The following is a 26986-nucleotide window of genomic DNA, read 5'->3' as shown; positions in this document are numbered from 1 at the left end:
TACAACTAAACCCAGCTTTACTTAAGAATCAAAACCAAAACTGGACATAAACAAGATGTTTACGATAACAAGAAAAGAATGTTATTTCTTTAAGTGTACCTTTAGGTGGTGGAGCTTCCTCTCTTTTTGGAACAACTTTTTTCTCTGGGGCAGCTCTCTTAGGCACCTCTGGCACTTAAAAAAGATAAAATATAAGATAACTGAATTCTATATTTCAAAGATTTATTGGAGTATTACAGAATTTTGTTAATCCATTTACAAGAATATCAAGATATACCACATAACACATTCATACACTTAACATAGAAAGGTATAAGACAAGAGCAACATATATTTGAAAAAAACCCAAACAACCCAAACCCCAAAACCAACCAAAAAAAACCTAAACAAAATGAACAAATCAAACCAGTCTCTGGAAGCCTATCAAAGATTTCTTAACTGAAAAAAGAACTGCTGAAGTATGTTAACTGGCCTTAAAAACTGTTATATATACACACAGAGAATTATAAATAAAAAACCACAATTTATAACACAGACATTAGTATAGGCTTAAAAAAAAAATTAACAAGATATTCACAGGAACATGTACAGTCCATCACTAAATATACCTTTGGCACTTGGAGGTTCTTCTTTGGGAACTGGAATGTGCACTTTTTCTTCAGGTACAGGTCTTTTAGGCACCTCAGGAACTTTAAAGGTATTAAAACATGTTTAAGTAATCTTTCTAAGGCTTTTGATTTTGTCTTAGATGAAAACAGACATACAAAATACCACACAAATACTATATTTAGCATAAGCTTATATGAGAAGTGAATAGTAGTTAAGGAAAACTGGGTCGGGGCAATCCCAGGCACAGCTACAGGTTGGGTGGAGAATAGACTCAGAGCAGCCCTGAGGAGAAGGACTTGGGGGTGTTGGTTAATGAGAAGCTTAACATGAGCCAGCAGTGTGCGCTCACAGCCCAGAAAGCCAACCGTATCCTGGGCTGCATCAAAAGAAGTGTGACCAACAGGACAAAGGAGGTGATCCTGCCCCTCTGCTCTCATGAGACCTCACTTGGAGTATTGTGTACAGTTCTGGTGTCCTCAACATAAAAAGGACATGGAGCTGTTGAAGTCCAGAGGAGGGCCATGAGGATGATAAGAGGGCTGGAGCACCTCCCGTATGAAGACAGGCTGAGAAAGTTCTCCACTGAGCCTGTCTCTCAGTTCTGTTCAGCCTGGAGAAGAGAAGGCTGCGTGGAGACCTCATAGCAGCCTTTCAGTATCTGAAGGGGGCCTATAAGGATGCTGGGGAGGGACTCTTCATTAGGGACTGTAGTGGTAGGACAAGGAGGAATGGGTTCAGACTTAAACAGTGGAAGTTTAGATCAGATATAAGGAAGAAGTTCTTTACTGTGAGGGTGGTGAGGCACTGGAATGGGTTGCCCAAGGAAGTTGTGAATGCTCCATCCCTGGCGGTATTCAAGGCCAGGCTGGACAGAGCCTTGGGCGACATGGTTTAGTGTGAGGTGTCCCTGCCCATGGCAGGAGGGTTGGAACTAGATGATCTTAAGGTCCTTTCCAACCCTAACTATTCTATGATTCTATGAAAACAGTACGAAAGTACAGGACTGGTTAAAGTACACATTGAAAAGATGCTGTACCTTTTGCTGGGGGAGCCACTTCCTTTTTAGCAACAGCAACTTTCTTTTCTGGAACAGGCTTCTTAGGGACTTCAGGCACTTTGGAAAACATTGTCAAAGTGAGAGAGCTTTAGTCTTTGGACACCTTATACAGATTTCAGTAATCCAAGATTGCTTTATAGAACATAGTGCCTGGACAAGAGCTGACCACTGCAACACAATACAGTGTACAACCTTTTGGACATACAGTGGACTATATGGAAAAGACACTATGATACAGTACAAAATTCTGATGTCAACATTACTGCGCTATCACCTTTCATGGCACTCTGTTGAAGTAAAAACACCATACCCCTTTCTGCAAAAGCCACACAACACAAATACAAATGACGAGTGCAAGATTGTTAGGACAAAAGAAGGGCCAAAGCTGAGACAAATGCAAGCTACAAGCATAAATGAAAAAGTGAAAGAATGGAGATAATGGAAATAATACAAAATCAAATAATGCATATGGAGATAACGCAAAACCAAAGCCACATACTGAGTGAATTCATAAATATATTCAAGAAAACATGAAAAATAATATATTGAAAGACAATTGGGGGGGGGGGTGTTTGTTGTGGTTTTTGGGTTTTTTTGGTTTGGGTTTTTTTTTTCCTTCAGTTTACTAGTGCAATAGAAATACCTTTAGCTGGTGGAGCTGCTTCTTTTTTAGGAACAGCAACAGGCTTTCTTTCTTCTGGAAAATGCCTCTTAGGTGTCTCAGGCACTTTAAAGAGATAGGCAGTAAACACTTAGGAGACAGCAAAAAATATTTGGAAGATCACAGTAGGCTATTTTCAACACACTGGATAAGCAAACACTCTATGTAAAAATATATGCTTTCTTGTCAAAGAGATACAACATGCTCATCTCAAGAAAGCTATTCAAAGAATTATTTAAAGCAATGATGAAGAAGAATGACACTTAGAAATGCAGAAGGGTTTGAACATTTGAAAGCAGAGCCATAGAGAGATGGAAAGATTTCCATACTTATATGCTATCCTTTGGTAAAGAGTGGTACAAGCAGTTAACCTGGAAGTTCAGAAAAATGGAGCACATGATGATACAAAGATTTTATTCACCTTCAGCACGTGGAATCTCCAGTTCTGTAGAAATTACTTCCTCCTCCTCCTCTTCCTCTTCAACTTCCTTATGTGCTACAATAGGAATTTTAAAGAAATTAAATTTGGAAATAGGAAATATCAATGTCTGTAGTGAATCTAAAAAACTTTTAAGAAGATATTATGTGTGTCCAGTACAGAAGGTCACTGAAACACATAAGCTAATATGAAAACAAAAAAAAAAAATTCATCTAAAAAACCAACAGCATGTGAAAATCTCAGAATGATTTTTTGGTTAACTACAGATTTGAATTGTTTAAAAAAATCTTAAATATTGATTAGTCTCTTAATCAATCTACCTTCAATTGGGTAAACAGCTTCAAAGAATCTTTCTTCAACTGTTTTCTCATGCTCTGTTGGCTCTTCAAAGAAAAGCATTTAAACAATGTTAAAATAAAATAGTTGAAATGTTGACATTTATTAATCTAAATAAAACTGAGGCTATGTAACACAATGAACAAAGAGAAGCAATACATATTGAAAACAAATATAGATGTGTCTAAATATGTAATTTGCCATATGTAACAAAAGATTAAACGAAATCTATTAGGATTGGAAGATTGCTTTGATTTGGGTGCACAGATTTTTGGGTTTGTACATACCTGTGACATATGAATATTCTTCTTGTCTGTGGACAGAAACTGACATCTTTTCTTCTGAAACAGTCCATGTTTCTACTGTCGGTACTTTAAAAATAGGATTTTGTTTTAGTGTTTTGTATTCTAGATCCACATTAGTGGTAATCAGCATGTGAGTTCTTATCAAATCTGTATCTGTATTTCACATTTAAGTCTTAGACATATTTAGACAGTATTTATATTTTAAAATACTGAACACAAAACAAGCATTCAATTATAATATTTAGCATCTGTTAAAGACTAAGAGACAGACATCATTAACTTGAAAATAGAAAATAAATGCATGCACAGGCTTTTGGAAATAGTGTTTAAGAAGAATTGTAAAGGCAGTTCTTCAAGGAAACTTTGGGGCACTAAGCAAAAATTATGCTTATTATGTAAGCATAGGCCAGCAGACAGAAGAGATGAAGAAAAAGCTAAATCACACTGCAATATCCTCTAGGTTGTTTAAACAAGAATCAAAAGGCGGGCCACAAACATATTAAAAACAGACTTTATGAAAGATAAAAGCATGGTACACATATTGTTTAAACACTGAGACTAGTCACAACATGACTAGTACAATAGATCCTGATACATACACGCAGGCCCACATATTCACAAGAAGCACAAGAACACACAGAGTGCTGCAATTGAAAGATGCCGATCTGTACCTTCCTTTTTCATAATTTTTTCTTCAACGATCATCGGTGTAGGTTTTGGTGGTAGAACTTTCTTGGTAACTGTTGGCATTAAAATTTTGTTACTCAGTCATATATTTATAAAAGATATCATAAGTCTAGCAATGATGTTGAAAGTACAACAAAGACAAACATAATCTAACTCAGTAGCTAAGTTAGGCCCCTTGAAACCATGCATTAGACAGAAGGTAGCAATTTTTTACTGATACCTTCTAAAGAGGCTGGGTAACTCAGGGCATTTAGTACACAGGTTATAGCCTGACATATAACTGAATTGCAGCTGAGAGACTCCTGATGCAGAACGGGAACTGCTAAACAAGAGGAGGTGGTCACCAGGGGAATAAGGGTGCATCTTTATTTCGTAACTGAAAAATTAACCAAGATATCCTGGTAGACAGGTCAAGATGGAAATCTGAGAAAGATGGGGATTTTAACTCTTCAACTTAGAATGAAACATGCCATTACACCCAGTGCAATTTTGCACTCACTTCCTTTCTTAAAGTATTGGTGGTTAGCATCTGCATTTAACATTTTCCCCTAAAAACCTTTTCAGTTTGCTTTTATACAATTCAGCAGAAGCTTTTATTACATGTTTCAAAGACTGAAAAATTGATAAGACCCATGATCATATGAAGACAAGGTATATGAAGATCAGCTAAGTAAGAATAGCCACTACTTTCATGTAAAGTGACAATAAGGTAGTTAAACAGTAGTTACCCTCAGCCCGTTTGACCTTTTCTTCTGCAACCCTCTGAGCACTTATCTCCACTTTTTCATCGACAGGTTTCTTGACAACTGTAAGTGATTCAAATATATTATTTAAATAATCTTGCAAATTAGTTTCTGGACACAAACCAGGTATAATGCTATTTTCTGTTTTAGGATGTTATAAACTTTGTGCATCCTGTGCATTGTTCAGCACATCATTCAGTAGTGGTGAACTTCGTTGGTAAAGGCACTTGTGAAACAAGTGATCAGACCTACGCTCCCCTGAGAGATATACAGTGATCTAAATGGAGGACACTTCTCAGAAGTGCAGCATTCACTGGGTCAAAAACACCACCCAAGCCCAAGGCAAATATAATGTGGGTAGGAAAGATAACGAAAGCTCAGCTTGATTTTTCCAGCAATTCTTGGTTTGCTTCAACCACCAGTGCCACTATTCTGTCTCTGCTCGAAATTATGAGGACGGGAGAAGAGGAAAGGCTGCCATAAGCCTTGCTTATGTCACCGTCCAACATAAAGAGACTTTTCTCCTATTCAAGGAAATAGGAATAAACAGCACAGGCCAGCTTGAAAAGGATGCATGAGAAATCTTAATATGCATGTTCCTATTAGGTTTGCAGGAAAGTCATACCTTTATGAACTGTTACTTCTTTCTTTTCCTTCTTTCCAGCTGTAATTGTTGGTGGTTTTCTCTCAGGCACAGGCTTCTTAGGAACTTCAACAACTTAAAAAAAAACCCAACATTGTTCGATGATGAAAAATGCATTGTCTCAAGGCTTGATACACACAAAAGTTATTAGTTGTGCCATTGTAAGTTTATGTAAGTTTAAGAGAGTTTTGGAGATCCAATTGTTGCAGTCAAATTTTCTGCTTATTTCCAAGTTTGATGGTTCCTCATCAGAGCCAAATACTGTTCCTAGAGGCATACGTGTTACTACCACCCAAGATAGTTAGAGTATGCAAGGAATTGTAAAATACAGCTACTAACATCAAGAAAATAATGTGTGAAACATTCCACCTAAATCAATTTTATCTAGAATACATGAAAATGAGAAGAAATATCCAAAACAAGTGAAAATGTCACATATCTTTACAAACTGCTAACTCATATTAGGTTTTAAAGATCAAGTTTTAAACGTTCCATTGCCAACCAAATTATAATGTATTGATTTCTATCTGCATTTACAACTCACCATACTAAAGTCTTTGTCTTGTCATGAAGTGCCAATTAAGACTTGGAAGCTTATTAAGGTTCTAGTTTTGTAAAAAAAAAAAAGCAACCAGTAAAAACTAAAAAAAAAAAAAAAAAAAAAAAAAAATCTATCTGGCTCAAAATTTTTGGGCCTTAATAACAAGTAAAAAAGAGAAGAAATAAATAGTATAATTAAAATACCTTCATGAATGACTCGTTTTTCTTCATAAGTCACTTCTCTTTTCTCGTAAGCTTCTTCCCATTCCTCTTCCCCTTCATCATAGCCTTCTTCCTTGACATAATATTCGTGGTCTTCTCCATAATCTTCTTCCCATTCTTCATAAGGTTCTTTGGGCTCTTCATATATTTCCTTCTTTTCTTCATGAATCTCTTCTCTCCTTGCCATGGATGTTATTTTGATCTCTTTGGGCTTCTCTGGCAGCACCTCCGGAACTTAAAAATTGATAAAATAGATTATTAATCTCATAGCCTGGAATTTGCAAGGTGTAATGGAAGTTTGCAGTTAATGAAATGATTTCACCCTCACAGTTTAAAGAAGTGACTTTTTTTAAGCAGTCCTAATTAGCTTGGATTTCAAATGTGTATGTTTTTAACATAAGGACAAAACCCAAACTGATTTGATTGATTCAAGATAATTTGAAACAAATTACCTTGTTTCCCCAAGGTAATGTTATGATTTTTAAATTAAAGAAAAAAAAATTTTTAAAAAAGGAAAGTTACCTTTTGATGGTGGAACTTCTTCAGGACCTTTTTTAACCACCTTTTTGGAGACTTTCTTTACCGGAACCTTTTTTTCTGCTCAAAAAAAAAAAAAAATTTTTTTTTAAATTTAAATTAAAACCCCAACCAACTGTCATAATTAAACATGCACACACTGTCCAAATGCTTTATGTATTCTTACCTGGCTTTTTCTCCTCTGGTGGTGGAACAAGAGGTAGAAGAATAGGAATAGGGGCAGCTTATAGGAAAAACAAAACATATAGAATAAAACATGAGTAGGATGCTTTCTTGTAAATGAAGAAAAATCCTAGTGCATTTGGAAAATCGATGCGATGATTTTATTGCAGCATGTTGCTCGTTCTGTTTACTATAGGTGGAAGATTATATTTTGAGTGGAAATCCCCAGTCTACCTTTATTTGAATTCTGACCCTTCTCAGCTTTATTTTCTTTACTGCCATCACTCTCCTATCTTTGCTGATAGTAATTAATCTAAATATAAATCTTCCCCTTCCTGCTGCCACTGAAAGTATTTACCAAATTTTCCTGGAAATAACACACAGGAGATTGAACTTCTAAGGTTCATAGTAAACTCTTGAACGTAACAGAAATACATACAATGTTTGAAGTCTATAGGCAAATACCAGACCCTGGGGAGAGACTATTTGCAATAAAAATACAACCTATTGTATGACTTAAAAAGAATTTTATTTTGTTTTCCTCCAAAGAGTAGTAATTCAGGCAGCTTGTTTAAAAGCTATTTCTTTGGTAAAAAGAAGAAAAGGTGAAAATAAAGATCAGAAAAGGAAAGTGGAAATAAGAGGAAGATGGAGTGAACAAGAGACTGATAGGAAAACAAGAAGGAAAAGACACAACCTTTTTAAAAGAGAAAGCTTCGTTCCTACCATTATCTGTGTATAGTTTTCCACACAGCAAAACAAGCCTATCCAAGCCTAGCCTTGCTCGTATTATATTTGTATAAAGACAATTAACTAGATCTTATCACTAAGATTTTTCTCTGAGGTTCCCACTGGCTTGCTGCCTTAGAGCAGATATAAAACAGCACTGTGGAACATGTATGTTAACCTACCTTCAGCTGCTTTTTGAGGTGGAACTGCAACCTTGGCATCAGGAACATCTAGAAAATCAAAATGTTTAATTGAATTAATATAAAAAAATAGATTTGAATATGCTATCCCCAACAACGTTCATGGTGCTTTAATCTTGGTTATTCTAGCATAAAAAGACTGTAGGCTGCTCCTCAAGTTTAAGCTAGCTGATCAATAGATAATTAATTACATTAATCTTTCAATCTGGCTAGACTCTACACTGTTTCATTTTATTTCTAAATAATTCCTGTGTAATTCTGGAATAGGCTCTTAAGAACAGTCAGAAAAGATCATTGTATATCATAAGGAGATCATTGCTACCCATTCTGCATCCTTGGTTATATATTTTCAGTTGTGCAGAGGATATAAAATCTACTCATTGGTACCTCTTAATTGTTCTACTCCTCAGTCATTGAAACAAAAATTAACTTTTGTGTTTTGGAGAATGTACAAAATTTTATGCTGATTTTAAAACACATTATCACTGATTTTGGAGTTACCAAGGTATTCACTGCCACTATTTATTAGAATAAATAGCTTCTCATGTCTACTGATGAGGAATGTTTTTTCAGGGTCTAGGTTTAACTTACTATAATAAGGAAAAAATTGTTTGAAAATAAAAAGTAGAGCAGAGCAAAGCACTAAATCTATGACAGAGTGTAGACTTGATCTTGTGCCAATCTTGCTCATCATCTTTACCTGGTGGCTTCAACTCCAGTTTGATTTCTGCAAAAGAATATTAAATTTCTTTTAGAACTATTTATATTTCCAGAGTCATGCTCAAACTCACAAATTTGCTTATGGTTATGATCATAAATTTGTTCAGCAAATTCACTAACCTTTGGTTACCAGATAGAGCTCTGCAGTGCTTCTTGCTTCTCCTCTTGGTTCAAGACGAGCAATTACAGAGTATACACCTGTAACAGCCAAGAATGTTTATATTTATATGCCTTTACCATTAGAAAAACAGACAACAAAATCAGATAAAAAAAGAGCTTCGGCACAAATATTCCATGCATTTTTACCTTCATCTTCTGCATTAACGTTGTGAATGGTCATATAATGACAGCGACCTTCACTTCTGAAGCTGTACTTGGGACTCTCTCTCAGTTCAGTGGGGCCTTTATACCATGTCACAACTGCATCATCAAAAGACACTTCGCATTCAAAGGTTGCAGACTGGTGTTCACTCACTACAATGTTCTGTATGCTCTTAGTGAACTGAATTGGTTCTGCTGTTTTTAGAAACAAAAAATATATTAATTGTTATGCATCATCAGGCCATTTAGCTTATCTAATTCCTTCTCATTGTTTTCATAATAATAGCTACATTATAATAAAAGATAGATCTTGAAAACGTAGAGTAAGCAAAAGGAATTCCATCTTCTTGAAGTTTTCTATGTAAGACTGAAGATTAGAAGACGTAAGAGTACAACTATAAGAAGGTTGCTGTGCAGATAAATTATACAAGAGAAGTCATTAAGGAAATGAAAGATACTGAGTAATTAAGAAAAAGAGGAAGTCCAAGGAAAATATAAGAGTATCAGAGAAAAAGAAAATAAGAGCAAGCATGACACAGATTGTTTGAGGGCCAGGGGATATTAGTTATGATGATTTAGTCAAAAATACTAACTTACAGAAATATGACACGTCGTCCAAAGAGAAAAGACTGCAAACTTTCTTGTTTAGTCCGTTTTCAAGTTTGGGAATACATTTTTAAGAAATTCCTTTTATTTTCATTTGTTCTATTATAGAACCTCCAGAAATAGTTTATCACTACCGTAACAAAGAGATTTTATATCTGTTTACAAACCTTCAATGGCCAGATCTGCAGTTGTTTCTAGATTGTCAAGCTTGCAGGTATATTGTCCCTGGTCTTCTGTTCTAACATCCTTGATGATGAGTTTGTGTACTTTGTCAGACACTTGTGTTGAATATCTCCCTCCTATCTTAATGGGTCTCCCATTTCTATACCACTGAGACTTGGCATTTGGGATAGAGAACTGACAGGACAGCGTGCATGTGTTTCCTTCCTTGAAAGTAGCGTCATGGAGATGCCGCTCAACTGCAGGTTCTATTAGCATGTTAAAACATACATTTTAGCAGACATCAGACAGTGCAATAATTAAAGTGGAATTTAATTCAAATACATACTTCAAAAGCACACTTACCGATCACAGTTAGCCTGGCACTAGCAATGTGTGGTCCACACACTATTCTGAAATTTCCCTGATCTTCAAGTTGGCAATTCCTGATTCTCAGTATGTGGTGATCACCTTCAATTCTAATTTCATACTTGTCATTGGAGTCCAGCTTCTGGGTTCCCTTGTACCATGAAAGTTTAATTTCTGGATAGTTAATTTTAATCTCACATTCAAAGATAGCATCCTCATCTGTTAAAACCGTCTGATTTTCAATGTCTCTGATCAGAGTAATAGGCTGAAAAATATTAGTTTAAATTAGTTTCAAGTTCCCTGTTATGAGTTTGAATATTTCACAAATCAGTCCAAAAATGTGTTACCTCTGTTTGTGAGAGTCGTTGTTGAATAAAAGCTACAAGTTCATCAAACTCCTGATCTTCTCTTTGAGCTCTTTCTGTAAGCTCAATTTCCTGTAAAAAGGCAGAATATACTAAAAATTTAAAGAATACTAAATATCAAGGTGTCATGGTTATCCAACATAGAATTAGTTCCTACATCAAATTTTCTGTAACTCTACTGTAACTAGCGTTATCTTCCCATCTTAAAAATTGCAGCCAAGTTAGGAAGACAGCCAGAAGGCCCATTCCTTCTTCTTGTGTTTGAGTGCGCAAGAAATTGAGAACTGTCTGTAAAAGACTAAAGAGGAGCCAGAAATTCCTGCACACACAGTAACATCAGAGTGCGGACAACAAATCTGTTCAAAGGAACCATGTCACTCTTAACAAAGCCAACGCTGAAGTCACACTGTATCTTACCAATCTGTGGCTTTCTTCTGCTTGGGTTTGCTTTAGTAACTCAAAGGCTTGCAGGAGGCCACGGAAATCTGTAATTCCATACATGCGAGCATATTTCTCATATTCTTTGGGATCCACATTTTTGAGAAGTTCCAAGATATCAATAGGTTGCTCTTCCTCTCCTTCCTTCCTTTTCGGAGTGCTATTCAAAGCAATGACATAAGTTAAATATGCAATGCTTCATTCACATAAAGTTGTTCAATGAAAAAATGAATCAGCTTAAAGCTGCACTGTGGAGTGGAATCCTTTAGTTTTGTCTAGTCAGGTGCTTCTACTTTTATAAGTTATTCATGTTTAATGAATATTAAAAAAATATATCTTGATCTGAGATATATAATAAAAAATGTTTCTTCTGTGTTGATGGCAAATTAATCTATAAAACCTTTCCATGTACCTTTTTAGTTTTGCCCTGAGATCCCCTTCAACAATTTCTTTCTTTCTTTCCTCAACTTGTAGGTTTACACTCCTCTCAATTTCACCATGTTGATTAAAAGCTACGCATTTGTACATGCCAGAATCAGTTTTTATTGTGTCCTTTATTTCTAGTTTGGCTTCATCTCCTCTCTGCTGGATTGTGATGCGACCTCCCTGGTTGAGTTGCCTCCATTTTCCCTTCATCCATTTAACATTTGGAATTGGGTCTCCTCCAACTTTTGCAATAAATTTTGCAACAGTCTCTGCAGAAAGATGCAAACGAGGAAGCTAAGTCTTTCCAGCTGTCTATGAGAGCAGGACATAATCTCAAACAAAAGGTAAAGGCAAATAGAAGACAATGTACTTTTTGAAAAGAATTCTTACTTTCCATGACTTTGATACTCTGAGGCTCTGACACAAAATAAAGTTTTCCTTCCAGTTCTGCTTTCTTAGCTGCTGGTGCAGCTGCTGGTTTTCCTAAAAAAATAGAGTCAAACAATTAAAACAGATGGTTTCATGTAATAATTTATGTTCATGCATGATGATGTTTCCAAAGGAATGGTAAAAAAAGAATTAATTACAAAGGTGGAACAAAATAGTATGCAAGAGATAAAAATGCAAAATGCTTTTATGGTGTTTTAATTAACTTGCGTTTTACTTTCCAGATGAAACTGAACACTGTGGGCCATATTGTGGTGTTCATTAATTTCAGTCAGGTCATTTATATTCTGCATGGATGCAAATTCGTAGATACATAGGCAAAGAAGAAGCCTCACTTTCTAAAATGGATCAGTTTTTGGCGAGGTTTCTCATTTCTGTCTATTTCTGAAATTTCATTCTTGAAGTTACTTGCATTTTTTTATCAGTGACTGTTACATTCTTTTTTTTTCTCTTTTGCTCAGTTCTTAGCCTTGTGACTACCCACATAGTAAATAATACACTATTTCTACATATTACTGAACTTTTACGTCTTCTATGCAATGGTAAGGCAAGACATACATGGCAAGACACATGCTTAGACCATATTTGCTTTCAGCTAAAAGTTCTAAATGTAACAGTCCTGAAGCTACCAGCTTCGAAGGCCACATGCTCAATCAAATCCCTTCTGTATTTTTTTTCAATAAACACCACTATTCCCATCCTTTCCATAAAATTTGCATGTCCAAGTAATTTCACTCATTTAGCTTGCATTTTTCATAAATTTAGTGTTTAGATTTAGAAACTAAATTCTTAGTCTTTTGGGGAAGAATATAGTGTTGATTTGACATTGATCTCCCACTGCTTATGTCCTATTTATGTATAGCTGTTTTTCAAATATACTGTCTTCCCAGATTGTGTGGTTTTGCAAATAACTAAAATATACTAATTGTTTCTATTAGATTATTAACATTTTTGTTCCACAGAAAACAAAGTGGGATGGAATTTTGGTTTAAATTTTTGTCATACATGTTGATTATCTCCATGTTATTGTACCTTTAACAGTCACTTTAGATTTGCAAGTGTCAGTGCCAGCTGCATTTGAAGCTTTGCATACATATTCTCCTGAATCGGATTTGGTAATTGCAGCAAGTTCTAGAAGAGCTACTCCATTAGCAAAGCTGAAGGTGCATCTGTCTGAAGCTCTTATTTCTCTCCCTGCCTTCAGCCACTGAATCCGGATTGGCTGTGATCCTTGGACATGGCAGCTGAGCTGTACAGTATCACCTTCCTCTGCTGCTGCTGGCTGAAGAGGCTGGTCAAAAACTGGAGGCTTTTTAGGTTCTGGAATATGAAAATGCTTGAGTGAATACTCAAGGGAGGAAAGTAAGATTAAGAATGTAAGAGAAAAGGAGATACATGTGATTCTTAAGAAGACAGTGGCAAGGAATGAAGAAGGATAAACAGAAGTCTGAGGATGTCAATCATAGTGTTAGAAAACAGAATAAGTATCAAGACAGTATGTTTTCTATGCAAACATGCAAGAAATATCTTTACTCCACACAGCAAGGACATTCACATGCAAAAAATACTAGAAGAATTAAAACACTGCTATTAGGCTGCAAAACTATATAAGCACCTGTAAAGAAAAAAATATGCAATCTCCTGCGATAGTATTACGATGAGGTGCCATGCTGCTACAACATACTGTCAAGGCTGCACAAGCTTAGGTGAAATTGCACAGAAAAGCTGTTTTTCCATGAAAAGAGGATGATTAAAAATTCAACAGGAATGTCACAAAGATTTCAATGTTCAATTTAGAGCAGTTACAGCAAATAGTGAACAAGAAACCCCTCCTTGAAAAATATTGTTTTATTTTAATAAAAAAAATGAAAAGAATTCCTCGATTTTGTGGTTTAACTCAGTTTAATCTGTCCATCTCAGGACAAATTACTGCTGGACAAATTAAGGTAAGTAAAACCAGCTCATAAGATAGAAGCTGTATGTTTTCAACTAACATGCAACAAAGAGAAGTAAGAAGCAAAGTAAAATAAGACTTCAACTAACCTCTGATAACAACAGAAGACGTACACAACACGCTTCCTGCTTCATTGGACACTTTACAGGTATATAAACCAGCATCTGATTGCTCTACGCACTTTATGTGCAAAATTAAGGTGTTATTTTTGAAAGATATTTCACAATGAGGGCTTGAATGAACTTCCTGATTGTTTTTATACCAAGCAACAGTCAAAGGCTGAGAGCCGGCAACACGGCCCTCAAGTTTAAGTTCATTCCCTTCTGTTTCTTCTACTGCTTCAGATAGTTTCTTAGTGAAAGTAGGTGGAGATTTTCGTTCTGGAAAAAAAGAAAAAAGAAAAAAGAACATCTTATTCAAATTCTATGAATCAAATGAAAATGGAAAATTCTAAAGAAAATATTTCAAGAAAAAGTTCATCATCGGGGAATTGATACTTGCTCTCATTTAAACAGGATATTTGGGTTTTTTTAAGTGAAAGCATGCTAAGATAAACAGCAGGTGTCTTGCTCTTACAGTCACTGTCATAGTTGATTTTCCTATTTGAAAAATAAAATCCTCCTACATGGATTTATGCCAAATGCCATATAAAAACCCCAAGATTTTTGTCGAGTTCTCAAGAAAGAAATCGACCAAAGCCTATAAAGAAACTAATCCAAAGAAAATATTCATTCATTTCTCCTCCCGTCATTGTCGGTGACCAATCCTAATCCCCTTCAGAGACCCATAGGTATCTCCAGGTACTTTCAAGGTATATCTCAAAAGTTTTTCTCAAACTTATCTTGCAGCAATAAGACTAACATCCTTTATAATTAAAGACAGAAAAATGTACACACAATGTATTAGCTATTCAATACCTTTAACAGTCAGCTGAGCTGTGCAAGACTCCTTTCCAACTTCATTGCTAGCATAGCATGTATACTGTCCAGAGTCTCCCCTGTCAACTCTCAAGATCGTCAAGTGGGCTGTGTTGTCTACATAACTGAGTTGGTAGTTTCTTCCTGTTCTAATCTCTTGGTTGTCTTTTGCCCAAGTGACTTTAATAGGCTGTGTTCCAGAGATGTGACACTCAAAGTCAGCACTTTCTCCAATAATACCATCCACAGGTGTAATTGGGATATCAAAAAATGGAAGAGTCTTCCCTTCTGAAGAGTGAAATAAAAAAACATCAGTTTAAAATCCTGATTTGCTTTAAACCTATGTGAAATAATTTGTACAATACTAAATCCATATATAAAGTTAGTTTTGAGATATTTCCATTAAATATTTCATAGCCCACTGACCTGTAAGGACAAGCCTGCCACTAGAAGAAGCTGTCCCAATTGCATTGGTAGCTGTGCAGGTATATTGCCCCATAAGGCTCCTATCTGTCTTCAAAATCTGAAGAATTGCTACATTATCTATGAAGGATGTATGAACATTGTAGTCCTCTTTTATGCGTACACCGTCTTTAAACCAAGATACTTCTATAGGTTCTGAACCAGCAATGCCACAATCAAATGTAACTGGTAAGCCAACAGTTTCATGGACATCTCTTAATTTTCGCGTAAAAGAAGGAGGAAGTTTACGCTCTGTAAGAAAACAGGTATTGTACAATGAAGGCTTTCAGAAGATACGCACCTATTGTTGTAGTCAACAATAATCACTGCTTAATATACTGTAGAGTATGCTGGATTTTTACTTGTAACTTCTGATTAAAAATTTTATTCAGCATATCATTTATTTGGAACCTGATGTGAAAAGAGCACTGAGCATATGTTTTCAGGAAAATATATAACCATTCTGCCATCAGTTACACCCAGTGACCCTATTAAAACCTCAGGACCGCTAATGGTAGAAACAATCAAAGAAATATCCTCAATGGGAAAGGAAGATACAGAAGCTTGTATCCCTGCGGAAGAGCTGTGGTCAGTAAGAGACATATTTTAATTAGCTTCACCGGTAGACCTTTGTTAAGAGAAGACAGTAATGAAGGGACAAGACAAGTCAAGAAACCGTAAAGTGTTTAACGTGGAAAGGTAATCTTGGGTTGTTTTTTTTTTTTCTTTTGAAATAGCAAACATACTTAAGAAAAATACACCATTTTCCTATGTTTTTTAATTAAATATTCACCTTGAACTGTCAGCAAAGATGATGAAGCAGCCTCCCCAACAGCATTTTCTACTTTGCAGATGTAGTCCCCACTGTCACTACTGTCTACCTGGCTGAAAACCAGAGTGGCAACTTGGTTTTTAAAATGCATTTTCATAGCAGCAGTTCCTCTCAGCTTTGTATCGCCTTTGTACCATGATACAATCATTTCTGGTGTTCCAGCAACCTGGCACTGTAAGGATGCAGAATCCCCAACAGTCACCTGCACTGGCTCCAAGGGTGTAATGAAGTAAGGTGGTTCTGAAGAACAAATATACATCATTAGCACAAAAAGGTATTGCACAATGACCATCAGTAGTTCAAATAACACTCGATGAAGTGATGGTGGCTTGACGCACCTAGTATTGTGATTGCACCATGACAATTATCTTGTCCAGAATCATTTTCGATATGACAAGAATATTGCCCCTGATCTTCTAGTTTGCTATGAGGTATTTCCAGTATGGCAGATGTTTCTGTAGTGGTGATGCTACACCTTTCAGAGTGCATTATTTTTACTCCATTTTTCTTCCATGTCACTGAAATTGGTGGAGTACCCGTATATGTGCATTCCAAGATTAAATTTTTTCCTTTCTCTACACCTAAATCATTCACCTTCTTCACAAATTTGGCTGGTTCTATAATGAACAACAGGAAGAAAACATATTAAATAAAGCCAAGATATCATTTTTAGAAGCATAAGAAATAGTAGTCTGGACAAACCTTTGACAAAAAGATGTGTTGTGCAAGAAATCTTCCCTGCCTCATTAGAGACCTGACAAGTGTAGTCTCCACTCTGAAGCGGATGTACATCAAATAGCTCCAGTTCTGCAACTGAATCTTGCAAGGTGATATTGCATCTGTGTCCTGGTGTCAGCTCAACACTACCTCTAAACCATTTAACTTCCAGTGGAGAGGAGCCTTTTATGATACTGGTAAAGGTTATGTTTGCCCCAGATAAAACATTCAGTGGTTCAGGTTTCTTCACAAAAGATGGTGGTTCTGAGCATGCAAATAAAACAGAGAAGTACATTTCAACTTCTGATGAAGAGCATAATAATAAGAAATATGTACAGAACAAAGAATTAAGTCTTTCTGAAAATATATTTGTGCCCTCTGACTCTGGCTTCTTATTGATACTGACCTCTAACACTCAAAAATGCGCTGCATTCATCAGACCCAGCTACGTTACTAGCTGTGCACAAATAAGTTCCCATATCAGATTCCTGAAGTCCATTCACTTTCAGAGAACAGGTATTGTCTGTAAGAGTAGCCTGATACTTGTCTCCACTGATAATCTCCTCTCCATCATGAAACCAGGAAACAAGAATAGGTGGTGACCCATAAACTTTGCACTCCAGTACAGCAGAAGAACCCAGCTGACCATATGTTTCTTTCAGTTTTCTTGTGAAAGAAGGAGGTATAATACGATCTGCATTTTTTTTTAAATGAAAAAAAAAAAAAAAGAAATAAATACCATAGAGGAGCTTAAAATGCAGAAAGTTTCCCATGCAGAATAAAATCAGTGAAATTTCTTCTGATATATCTGCTTAAGCAATCTGTTCCTACACACTTAAGTCATCAAAAAACAGATAGTTGATGGTTAAGGATGTGTTGGAACTTTCATTCACACTTTTGAGGGACACCTTTTATTTTTGCATTTCTTTTTCACAAGCACCAGCTTGCACCAGCTGTCCAAGAAGACATGTAGATTAAAGCCAAAGAAATCAAGCCCTTGCAACAACTGCCCCTCAGAGGGTAGATAGGCATCCATTCTAGATGTCTGTTAAAGTGCCATGCCAAGTACTCCTAAGATTATACAAACAATGAGTCTCTCAGGCTGCCAGTCTTGAAAATCAGTTTGCTATCTGAAGGTGTTATAAAGGAACTGTAGGACCAGATGTGACTCAAAAAGAATAGTCAACTAACCTGAGACGTGCACTGAAGCTGTGCAGCTGCTTTTACCAACACTGTTTTTCACCTCAAAAGTATATTCTCCACTGTCTTCTAGTCTTGCATTGAGGATCTTAAGCCCAGATACTTTATTGAAGAAACTGATTTTATATTTATGGTCAGTGGACAGTTCATTCCCGTCCTTAAACCACCTAGCAGTAAGCTCTGGTGTGCCATCTACTGTGCATTCCAGAGTACACGAGTCTCCTGCTGTGACTTTGACTGGGCCTGGCTTCTCTACAATGACTGCAGGTTCTGCAATGAGATGCAAGTCACAAATATTTTAAAACCAACAATGCAATAATTATTAGTATTGTAAAATTTGAAATTTTAAAATATAGTGCACCACATTGTGTTTTTTATCTCATGCTACCAACCTAGAACTCTCAGTGTGGCAAAGCATTCCTGAACTCCAGCATCATTTTTTATCTGACAAACGTATTTCCCAGCATTGGCTGGTTCTGCATTTCCAATCCGCATAGTTGCAATGTTTTCTGAATAGGAAATCCAAAGATTATCACTTTCTCTGATGATTTCCCCTTTGTCTTTTAACCACAGAACAGAAATGGGCTGTGATCCTTCTACTGCAGCCTGCAGTTCAATCAACTCCCCAACTACAACAGTGAGATCACTCAGCTTCTTCACAAAGGTTGGTGGTGCTATTTAAGAGAAGATATTTAACAGTAAAAAAAACATGCCAGTAGTGGCAAAGTAGGAGGAGAATGACAGGAACAATGCAATGCCAAGAAGATGCCAATCTTTATACAAACCTCTTAGTGTTACAGAGCCAATACAGGAGTCACTTCCCACATCATTTACAGCTTTACAGTGATATTCACCAACATCTGCAGTATCCACACTAAGAATGTGAATACTAGCTAAGTAGTTCTCAGACATGACCTTATACTTCTTGCTGCTCCGAATTTCTCGTTTGTCTTTATACCACGAAATCTGGAATGGAGGAGTGCCCTGAAGCTCACATTCCAGGTGAATATCAGACCCTTTCAAGGTCTCAACTGGATGGGGCTTCTTGGTAAAAATGGGAGGTGCTGGAAAAAAAAAAAAAGGGGTGGGTAAATTTTGGGTTATTTGAGCAAAGGAGGTTAAAGAGGACAGAGTATTCGAGTAGCCATTCTGATGCTGAACAGCAAAGACAAACCGTAATTAAGATAGATATCCCACAATATAACAAACAGACAAGAGATTTGCCCTCTATTCAAACATGTTTTGGTCTCTCTGACTAAAGAAAGTAGGATTTAAGAGCTTTTCCACAAAGGAGGACTCATAGAGATAGAAAGGTAAGGAAACAACTGTGTTTCTGACCTTTTACTTTCAGTGAGGTACTGGTGCTTGCACTACCCGCCGGATTCTGAGCTTCACAAGTGTAGTCGCCGCTGTCTTCAACACTGAGGTTGTACATTTCAATGACTGCCACTGAATCCACAAAGGACATTCTGTATTTTTCACTGGGATGGATCTCAGTTTCACCTTTGTACCAGGTGACTTTGATTTCCAGAGATCCACCTATTTTGCATTCATACTTAGTGGAATCATGCTGTTTCACAAGTCTTGAGGAGTCTAGTTTCTTAATAAACCTTGGTGGTTCTGGAAAGCCAAAAAGTGGAGATGTTGCTTTAAACTGCACTGATTCTTTGAATAAGCAGGGAAATATGTAAGAGAAAATGTAAACTTTCTGGACTTATGCAAACATTTTAATTTTGTAATTGCTATGATTTTTTTTAAGATTAAGTTTCCTTTATTTAGGAATCAAACTAGCTCTCTATATGCATGTCAGCTAGTTTCTCCTTACTTTTTTGTCCCACTCTACTTCTCACATGTATTCAGTACAGATCAACTGATGTGTGGTTTTCTTTAAGTAATTTCCTTTAGCAATACATGAGTAATCAAAACGCCTGATGGAAATGCAAGAATCCTAACTGTTCAGCCAAAAAATATTAAGAGCATTTATGCTGAGCATTATAGCAACTGCTTTATATCTTAAATCTCATTAATAATTGATACAGTCAATAAATGTACCTGCATTATAACACTTCACAAATTTATGGAAAAGCCAAATATAAAGGTACATATAAGGAATAGAAGTCAAGGAGATTAAGTAGCAAACAATATAGGTTTAAAATAATCATGCTGGGAAGAATTATGAGATGGCTGGTATTAAAGAAATTAGTGTTAAAGATCCTGTGACTGAAAAGTAACCCATTTTTTCTGTAAGGAGAGAAAGAAGTGGAGGTTTGTCACTTTTCGTCAAAAGTACTGTATGCGTGATTCAGAATCACAAGACTGAATGCTCATAGATCAAAGATATAACTAGTAAACCCAAGAGGTGGTAACGTGGGCACAACAAACAAATCTCCCTGCAAAACAGGATGAAGTGCCTCTTTGTGCATCTGTCTGTAAAGTGTAGGAAGAATATCTACTTTATTGTGGGTTACTTCAATCTGTATGACATTTGCAGAACATCCTATGTTGTTAGTAACAAAACTTCCTCAGAGTTTCTAAAAATAGAAATGATGGTTTGTTTAATAAGGACTCTTTGAACCGTTGCAATATATTATCAGATTTCAGTTTGGCAAAGAGGTGATTATCTGTCTGCATACTAACAGTTGCTGAGTAGTCACAGTCTAATTCCATTCCTTACCAAAAAAGGGGATGTATCGCCAAAAATGAGGATATACAAGTTAGTAAGGTATATACTTAGAATGTAAAGCAGTTTCTATAACCTAAAGCAATTGTTAAAACTACAGAGTGAGAACTTTAGATGTTAAAGTGTGCAAATTAATAAAAGTCTGGGAAATTACTGAGGTCAATCAGTAAAAGAACTGAATTCTACAAACAAAAGGATGTGTGTTATAGAAATAAGACAGCATCTGCTCAAATTAAACACACACAAATCAATACACAAAAGAGATTTCTCTTCCAAGTTCTATAAAAAATGCCTGACAAACAATGAATATCATTAATTTTACAGCCCTGGGGAAACTGTACAAATTCTAAAGGATTGAAGTGAATGCCAGTGTAAGTTCAGGATCAAAAATGTAAATAATAATTGTGTGTGTGTGTGGCAGGAAATCAGGATTTATTAATAAGAGTTGAGGAGTAAGAAAACATTATTTAAGGTCAGGATCTTGTTATGAATGGTAACTCTAGTAAATAAACTTATCAGTAATGTTATCATTAATAATAAACAGAATTGTGATTGTGGTGGAAACAAGCTTTAAATCTTTTAAAGAGGTTAGGTTTCTTGCTACAGTCCTTCAATGCTCTTTGTAAGTCAAGCTACGTATTAGCAGCATCCCTACTCGTCACTGAATCCACGAGTATTTCAGTCTGACACATTCTTTCTGTCCCCACCAAGAAAAATCCCTATGGATAGAATATACTCTAGATATACATATGTAATACATTTGACAAGGAATTATTAGAAATTTTGCTAGTGGTAGTTCAGCTTCTTGTGTTATTTGTCTTACAGAATAAAAGGCATAGTATTTACTCTTGAAATGTTTTTTGTGGGATTTTTTTTTTTTCCCCTGAAAGTTCATACAGAGGGGAAAAAAAAACCCCAAAACAGTGGTAAATGAACAGGACATTTGAACTCATGCATAATTTAAGAGGTGCATTTTACATTCTTTCTTTTATAAAATCCGTAAGTATGAGATAGCCGGAACAGCTACAAGCAAATCCTGTGTTCCCACCTACATTGAGGAAATTACTCAAATATGCTAGTGTCACTTGTGCGAAGACAGTTTGATCCAGTCATAAATTTAGATCGATTGAAAGCATAAAATCCACACACTATATGGAGAAGCAGTGTTGGAAGAATGGATATTTGTCACCAAGTGTACTCTCAGATCCTCCAATTTTGCTGTCTAGAACAGCAGTTTTCAATGTTTCCAGTCTGTGAAAGGGTAAAACTATTTGCAGGAGCTGCACATGCAGTAAAAATACATTGAAGTCTCGTAAGTTAACTGAGTTTCCCTCAGTTACCTTTCCCTGCCCTGGACAACTTAGTGAATGGAGAAAAACTTAAAGACAGACAGCTTTTGCTGGCCAACAGGGCCATTCAGAAAGGCGCAACAAGGTTGTAAGTCAGATTTAATATTTCAATGAATGAATCCCTTTGATAAGATAAATTGCACACTGTACCAGAAGAAAGATTAATAAGTATTTAAGTATTACAACAACGTTTAAATGAAATAAGACACAGCAGTGTAGCCTCTTATAAAGGTTGTTAGTCTCACCCATGCCTGCATTCAAGGCTTTGTTCTCCAGATGTCTCCCTTGCAAATAAAAGCCTCATGGACACTAAAGCTCACAATACCTTGTACAGCCAGCTGAGCTGCGCACGCATCCTTTCCAACACTGTTGCTGGCAGTACATGTGTAGAGTCCAGCATCCCCTTTACCAACTTTTAGGACTGTCAAGCTGGCTGTGTTTTCCACCAATGTCATCTTGTAGTTGCCACCTGGGCGAATCTGTCTGTTGTCTCTTGTCCAAGTAACCTTCATGGGAGCAGAGCCAGTCATGTGGCACTTAAAAGTTGCACTTTCTCCCAGTGCTACATCAACAGATACTGGCTTGATGTCAAAAAAGGGAGGTTGTAGGTGTTCTGCAAAGAGGAAAGCATGGCAGAGCTCATCATAGAGCCCTCCTCAACACACACCTCACCGTGCCATGCCCATGCTCTGTGGCTACCATACAATGGGTAGAGTGGGGAAAAGGGTGAAGAAATAGAAGGGCAAAGACATACAAAGACATCTTTAAGTGTAAGCTACAAACCTGTGAGGAGAAGTTTGGCACTAGAAGATGCAGTCCCCAGAACATTGTTGGCTGAGCAAGTATATTGGCCACAGTGAGCCATACTAGTCTGCAAGATCTGGAGAGTCGCAACATTATTTAAGAAGGCTGATTGCATGTTATCACTGTCGCTTAAGAGAACCCCATCCTTGTACCAAGACACCTGGATAGGCTCTGAGCCATTTATGCGGCAATCAAATGTCACTGGGGCACCAACCGCCTCCTGAATATCTTTCAGTTTTCTGGAGAATGTAGGTGGAAGTTGCCGTTCTGCAAAATAATAATAATCACCACAGTAAGTAGGAAGCCACCCTGTTAATCTAGAATTAATTAACTCTGAAATTAATAAGAACCCCTTTCTGTAGATAACAAAGAGTTCCTACAAACTACCCCTGGAAAGAGTGGCCCTTGGCCTATCACCTTTAACAACAAGCAGAGCTGTGGAGGTGGCGAAGCCAACGCTGTTTTCTGCTTTGCAGATATATTCTCCAATGTCGCTATCCTCTATGGTGGAGAATGCCAATGTTGCCACATTATTCTTGAAGTGCATTTTGTAAGCCTGTGTTGACCTGAGCTTGGCGTCATCTTTGTACCAGGACACCTTAATTTCTGGTGCACCGCCAATCTGGCATTTTAAGATCAAGGGCTCTCCAATCTTCACCTCCACACGGTCCAAGTGCGTGACAAAATAGGGTGGTTCTAGGGAAGGACAGAGCATGGTGAGCAGATGCAGAGTGTCACTGGGGTCTCTTAGGGGGATCAGGAGTGCTGCATACCTAAAATAGATACAAGGCTGTGGCAAACATCTCCACCTGCCTCGTTTGCCACCTCACAGGTGTATTCGCCTTCATCGTTCTTGGTGCTGTTGAAGATTTCAAGAATTCCAGATTTGTCAGTAGTTGTAACACTGCAGCGTGGAGACTGAGCAATGAGCATGCCATTTCTTTTCCAGGTGACAGAGATGGGAGGGGTGCCTGTGTAGCTGCTTTCCAGCACAATGGACTTCCCCTGCTCCACACTGAAATCGCTTAATTTCTTCACAAATACTGCAGGCTCTGTAAGGAGGCATAGGCCAACAGTGAGAGGGACAGATGTGGCAGGGCTGCAGGCAGAGTATGAAGGGATATACCTGTGTGTACCTGCGCACACACAAACACACCTTTCACAAAGAGTTGGGTTGTGCATGAGGCACTACCGGCATCATTCGTGACAACGCAGGCGTAGTCCCCACTGTGGCCTGGCTCCACATTGTACAGCTTCAGCTCTGCCACAGACTCGTCCAGAGAGATGGAGCAGTTGCTATCTGGCACTAGCTCCCTGATGCCTCGGAACCAGGTCACCTTGAAGGGAGTACTGCCCTTGATATAGGTGGTGAATGTCACACTTGATCTGGGCAAAACTTCCTGGGGATCAGGTATCTTCACAAAAGAAGGTGGTTCTATGGATCATGCAAAAGAGTGAAGAGGGAGAAAGATGTTAAGAGGAGAGTCCCTGGAGGAGGAAAACTGGAGTAGATTTGAATCCAAAAAAAAAAAAAAACCAAAGAGAGAAAGAGGCAGAAAATGAAAAAAAATACAGGAAAAGAGACCATGGGAAAGCTGAGGGAAGAAAGAGAAGAGGGAAGAAGAATTTTGTTGACGGGCTGTAGTACCCTTCCACTGACCTTGTACAGTCAAGAAGGCACTGCATTCATCAGATCCAGCCACATTGTTTGCTACACAGGTATATGGCCCTGTATCTGTGACATCCAAGGCATTCAGCTTCAAAGCACAAACGTTATCCAAGAATGAGATTTCATATTTTTCTCCACTAACAATCTCATTCCCATCCTGATACCAGGACACAGATATGGGGGATGTGCCAGACACTTTGCACTCCAGAAGCACTGAGGATCCCAGCACCCCATTTGTTTCCTTTAGTTTTCTTGAGAATGAAGGAGGAACAAGGCGATCTAAGCAGGACAGGGCAGAATAGAAAGAAAAGTGTTTGGAATCTTTTTTTTCTTTTTTAGGAGAAAGGGAAGGGGAAAAAGAAAAATGCTTTCTTTAAAGACAAGTGTGAATAACAAAGACATAGAGCTGACCTGAAACATCAACTGAAGAAATGCAGCTGCTGTCCCCCACCTCATTGTGCACCTCAAAAGTATACAAGCCCCTGTCTTCCCTGTCTGCAGAAAAGACTTTCAAAGTGGATATATTGTTGAAAAAGGTAATTTGGTATTTGCGGTCACTCCTGAGTTCTCTGCCATCTTTGTACCACTTGGTGATAAGTTCTGGTGTTCCTCCTACTTTGCATTCCAATGTAAAAGGATTGCCAGCCATTACTGTGATCGGCTCAGTTTTCTCTAAGATGACTGCCGGTTCTGAAACAGGAAGGTAAGGGTCAGCGTGTCACCAGGATATCTACCCACAAAACAGTGAGGACATGGTATATGCAGAAAACAAAGGCTGGTAAAGGCAATTGTGCAAGCTGTAAGATATAGTAGTTGTGAAGCAGGCTATACCCACCTAGGACTTGTAAAAAGGCAGAGCACTCCCGCATGCCAGCATCATTTTTGATCTGGCAGATGTACTTCCCAACATCAGCTCCTTCTGCACTGGCAATCTCAAGAGTTGCAATGTTGTCCATAAACCACATTTGGACATTTTCACTCTCCCTAATAACTTCACCCTTGTCCTTGAGCCAGATGACAGAAATCGGTGGGGATCCTTCCACCACTGCCTGAAGGGCTGTTGGCTCCCCAACGAAGATTGCGGTGTCACTCAGCTTCTTGGCGAAGCGTGGAGGTTCTGATTGCAAAAACAATGAGGCAGAGGAAGGTTAATGATACATGCCTGCTTAGAAGAGAGACACAGCCAGGAGATCAAGAAGAGAGGGTGGTGATGCTGTTGATCCTCCAGCATACAAACCTTTGAATTTCACTGGGCAGATACAAGTGTCGCTTCCCACCTCATTCATAGCTTTGCACTGATATTCTCCAGTATCTTGAGCTTCCAGACTGAGAATATGAAGACTGGCAACGGAGTGCTTTGCTGTCACCTTGAACTTCTTGCTGCTCCTGACCTGCCTGCGGTCCTTGAACCAAGCAACCTCAAAGGGTGGAGTCCCTGCTATCTCACACTGGAGGATAACATCTGAGCCTTTAAGTGTGTCAACAGGGCTTGGCACCTTGCTAAAAACAGGTGGTTCTATAAAAAAAGAATCACATATGATGTGTGAGCCTGCTTCCCCGGGTGGGTTTCTGGATAATAGCAGGAGGCAACATATTCAGGAAGGGGGCCTATACTTAGTCTTGTAAACCCATATTTAGCTTCCAAATATGTGGTGTCACCTCTAAAAAATGCTGAGTCCCTGGCATCTCCCAGCAAGCCAACCCAGCACTTGGACACTCAAGGGCAGAAATATGATGCTTCTGCACCTGTTTGGAATCAGTGTTCAGTGCCCCTCCCCAAAAGCCACTCTCCAGGACCACATTCCAGTTTTTGCCCGCCTCTTTACAGTCATGAAAGCTACCATCAGTGAGGCTCAGCAACATAGCCTCCTCTTCCGTCTTAAATTTCATTCCTGCCAGGATCACTGTGTATAAAGAGGAGGCAGAGGGGTGGCTGTACAGTATGCCCAGCTTCCTCACCATGGCTGGTGTTCATGTCCATGCTCCCCTTGAGGTCTGACAAGCTTGCCTTATTCCGCTTGTAATTGACTTAAAGGAGAAGACAAGGGAACCGCTGCACAATGCTGAACACCCACCACTATTTCCTGCCTCATCTCTGCTGCTTAAACACAGCAGCATTTGAATGTGAGAGTAGCTGGAGAGAAACTGCCCCAGCAGCCACCAACTGCCATGGCAGCAGCTCCCTGTCCAGGGGGATGTGCAGCTGGAAGATGGCCCAGAAGCCAAGGATTCTGGTAGTGTGTGGACCCATGCCGCTAACCTTTCACTGTGACTGAAGTGCTGCAGCTGGCTGTGCCAGCAGAGTTCTGGGCTTCACATATGTAATCACCAGCATCTTCAGTGTTGGCATCCAAGATGGTTAGTATTGCCACGGAGTCTACAAAGGACATGTGGAGCCTGTCGCTCGCCTGGAGTGCCTGATCGTTTTTGTACCACACGGTTCTGATCTCTGGTGTGCCACTGATTTTACATTCAAGTTGAACTGTGTCCCCCTGCTTCACGAACCGCAAAGCTTCAGGCTTCTTGATGAACTTGGGAGGTTCTGCAGAACAGAGTAAGAGTGACAGTATACCTGTTTGCCATATGAAATCTACAGTGCTGAGAAAGAGTTATGGGGAGCACAAGAGTATTGCAGCACAAGAAAGTAAGCTTGCTATAGCAGTTGGCTGTATCCCCAACCA

The 26986-nt window shown here is 38.1% G+C and overlaps 1 protein-coding gene across 1 annotated transcript in view; it reads right to left on the bottom strand.

Moving 5' to 3' along the window:
• Nucleotides 1-26986, bottom strand: part of TTN (titin) — a 253250-nt gene that overhangs the window by 157612 nt on the left and 68652 nt on the right. Inside the window, exons 74-112 of the mRNA XM_030485587.1 lie at nucleotides 26566-26847; nucleotides 25543-25821; nucleotides 25141-25422; nucleotides 24717-24995; nucleotides 24297-24584; nucleotides 23793-24071; nucleotides 23410-23688; nucleotides 23054-23332; nucleotides 22616-22903; nucleotides 22158-22445; nucleotides 19142-19423; nucleotides 18589-18867; nucleotides 18196-18477; nucleotides 17795-18073; nucleotides 17010-17297; nucleotides 16589-16867; nucleotides 16225-16503; nucleotides 15848-16126; nucleotides 15019-15306; nucleotides 14593-14880; nucleotides 13765-14055; nucleotides 12754-13041; nucleotides 11665-11757; nucleotides 11261-11543; nucleotides 10828-11008; nucleotides 10393-10482; nucleotides 10043-10310; nucleotides 9685-9945; nucleotides 8897-9106; nucleotides 8711-8788; nucleotides 8571-8597; nucleotides 7853-7900; nucleotides 6946-7002; nucleotides 6765-6842; nucleotides 6225-6476; nucleotides 5463-5555; nucleotides 4823-4900; nucleotides 4079-4147; nucleotides 2749-2823 (exon numbers count right to left, since the gene is read on the bottom strand). Coding sequence (XP_030341447.1) covers nucleotides 2749-2823; nucleotides 4079-4147; nucleotides 4823-4900; nucleotides 5463-5555; nucleotides 6225-6476; nucleotides 6765-6842; nucleotides 6946-7002; nucleotides 7853-7900; nucleotides 8571-8597; nucleotides 8711-8788; nucleotides 8897-9106; nucleotides 9685-9945; nucleotides 10043-10310; nucleotides 10393-10482; nucleotides 10828-11008; nucleotides 11261-11543; nucleotides 11665-11757; nucleotides 12754-13041; nucleotides 13765-14055; nucleotides 14593-14880; nucleotides 15019-15306; nucleotides 15848-16126; nucleotides 16225-16503; nucleotides 16589-16867; nucleotides 17010-17297; nucleotides 17795-18073; nucleotides 18196-18477; nucleotides 18589-18867; nucleotides 19142-19423; nucleotides 22158-22445; nucleotides 22616-22903; nucleotides 23054-23332; nucleotides 23410-23688; nucleotides 23793-24071; nucleotides 24297-24584; nucleotides 24717-24995; nucleotides 25141-25422; nucleotides 25543-25821; nucleotides 26566-26847 — 8466 coding nt within the window. The remainder of the gene's footprint in view (nucleotides 1-2748; nucleotides 2824-4078; nucleotides 4148-4822; nucleotides 4901-5462; nucleotides 5556-6224; nucleotides 6477-6764; nucleotides 6843-6945; nucleotides 7003-7852; nucleotides 7901-8570; nucleotides 8598-8710; nucleotides 8789-8896; nucleotides 9107-9684; nucleotides 9946-10042; nucleotides 10311-10392; nucleotides 10483-10827; nucleotides 11009-11260; nucleotides 11544-11664; nucleotides 11758-12753; nucleotides 13042-13764; nucleotides 14056-14592; nucleotides 14881-15018; nucleotides 15307-15847; nucleotides 16127-16224; nucleotides 16504-16588; nucleotides 16868-17009; nucleotides 17298-17794; nucleotides 18074-18195; nucleotides 18478-18588; nucleotides 18868-19141; nucleotides 19424-22157; nucleotides 22446-22615; nucleotides 22904-23053; nucleotides 23333-23409; nucleotides 23689-23792; nucleotides 24072-24296; nucleotides 24585-24716; nucleotides 24996-25140; nucleotides 25423-25542; nucleotides 25822-26565; nucleotides 26848-26986) is intronic.

This window comes from Strigops habroptila, chromosome 5 (assembly GCF_004027225.2).
Source record: "Strigops habroptila isolate Jane chromosome 5, bStrHab1.2.pri, whole genome shotgun sequence".
In the NCBI taxonomy this organism is placed as follows: Eukaryota; Metazoa; Chordata; class Aves; order Psittaciformes; family Psittacidae; genus Strigops; species Strigops habroptila.
Note: the sequence above shows the minus strand (reverse complement) of the source record. Positions and strands in the feature narration are given on the sequence as shown.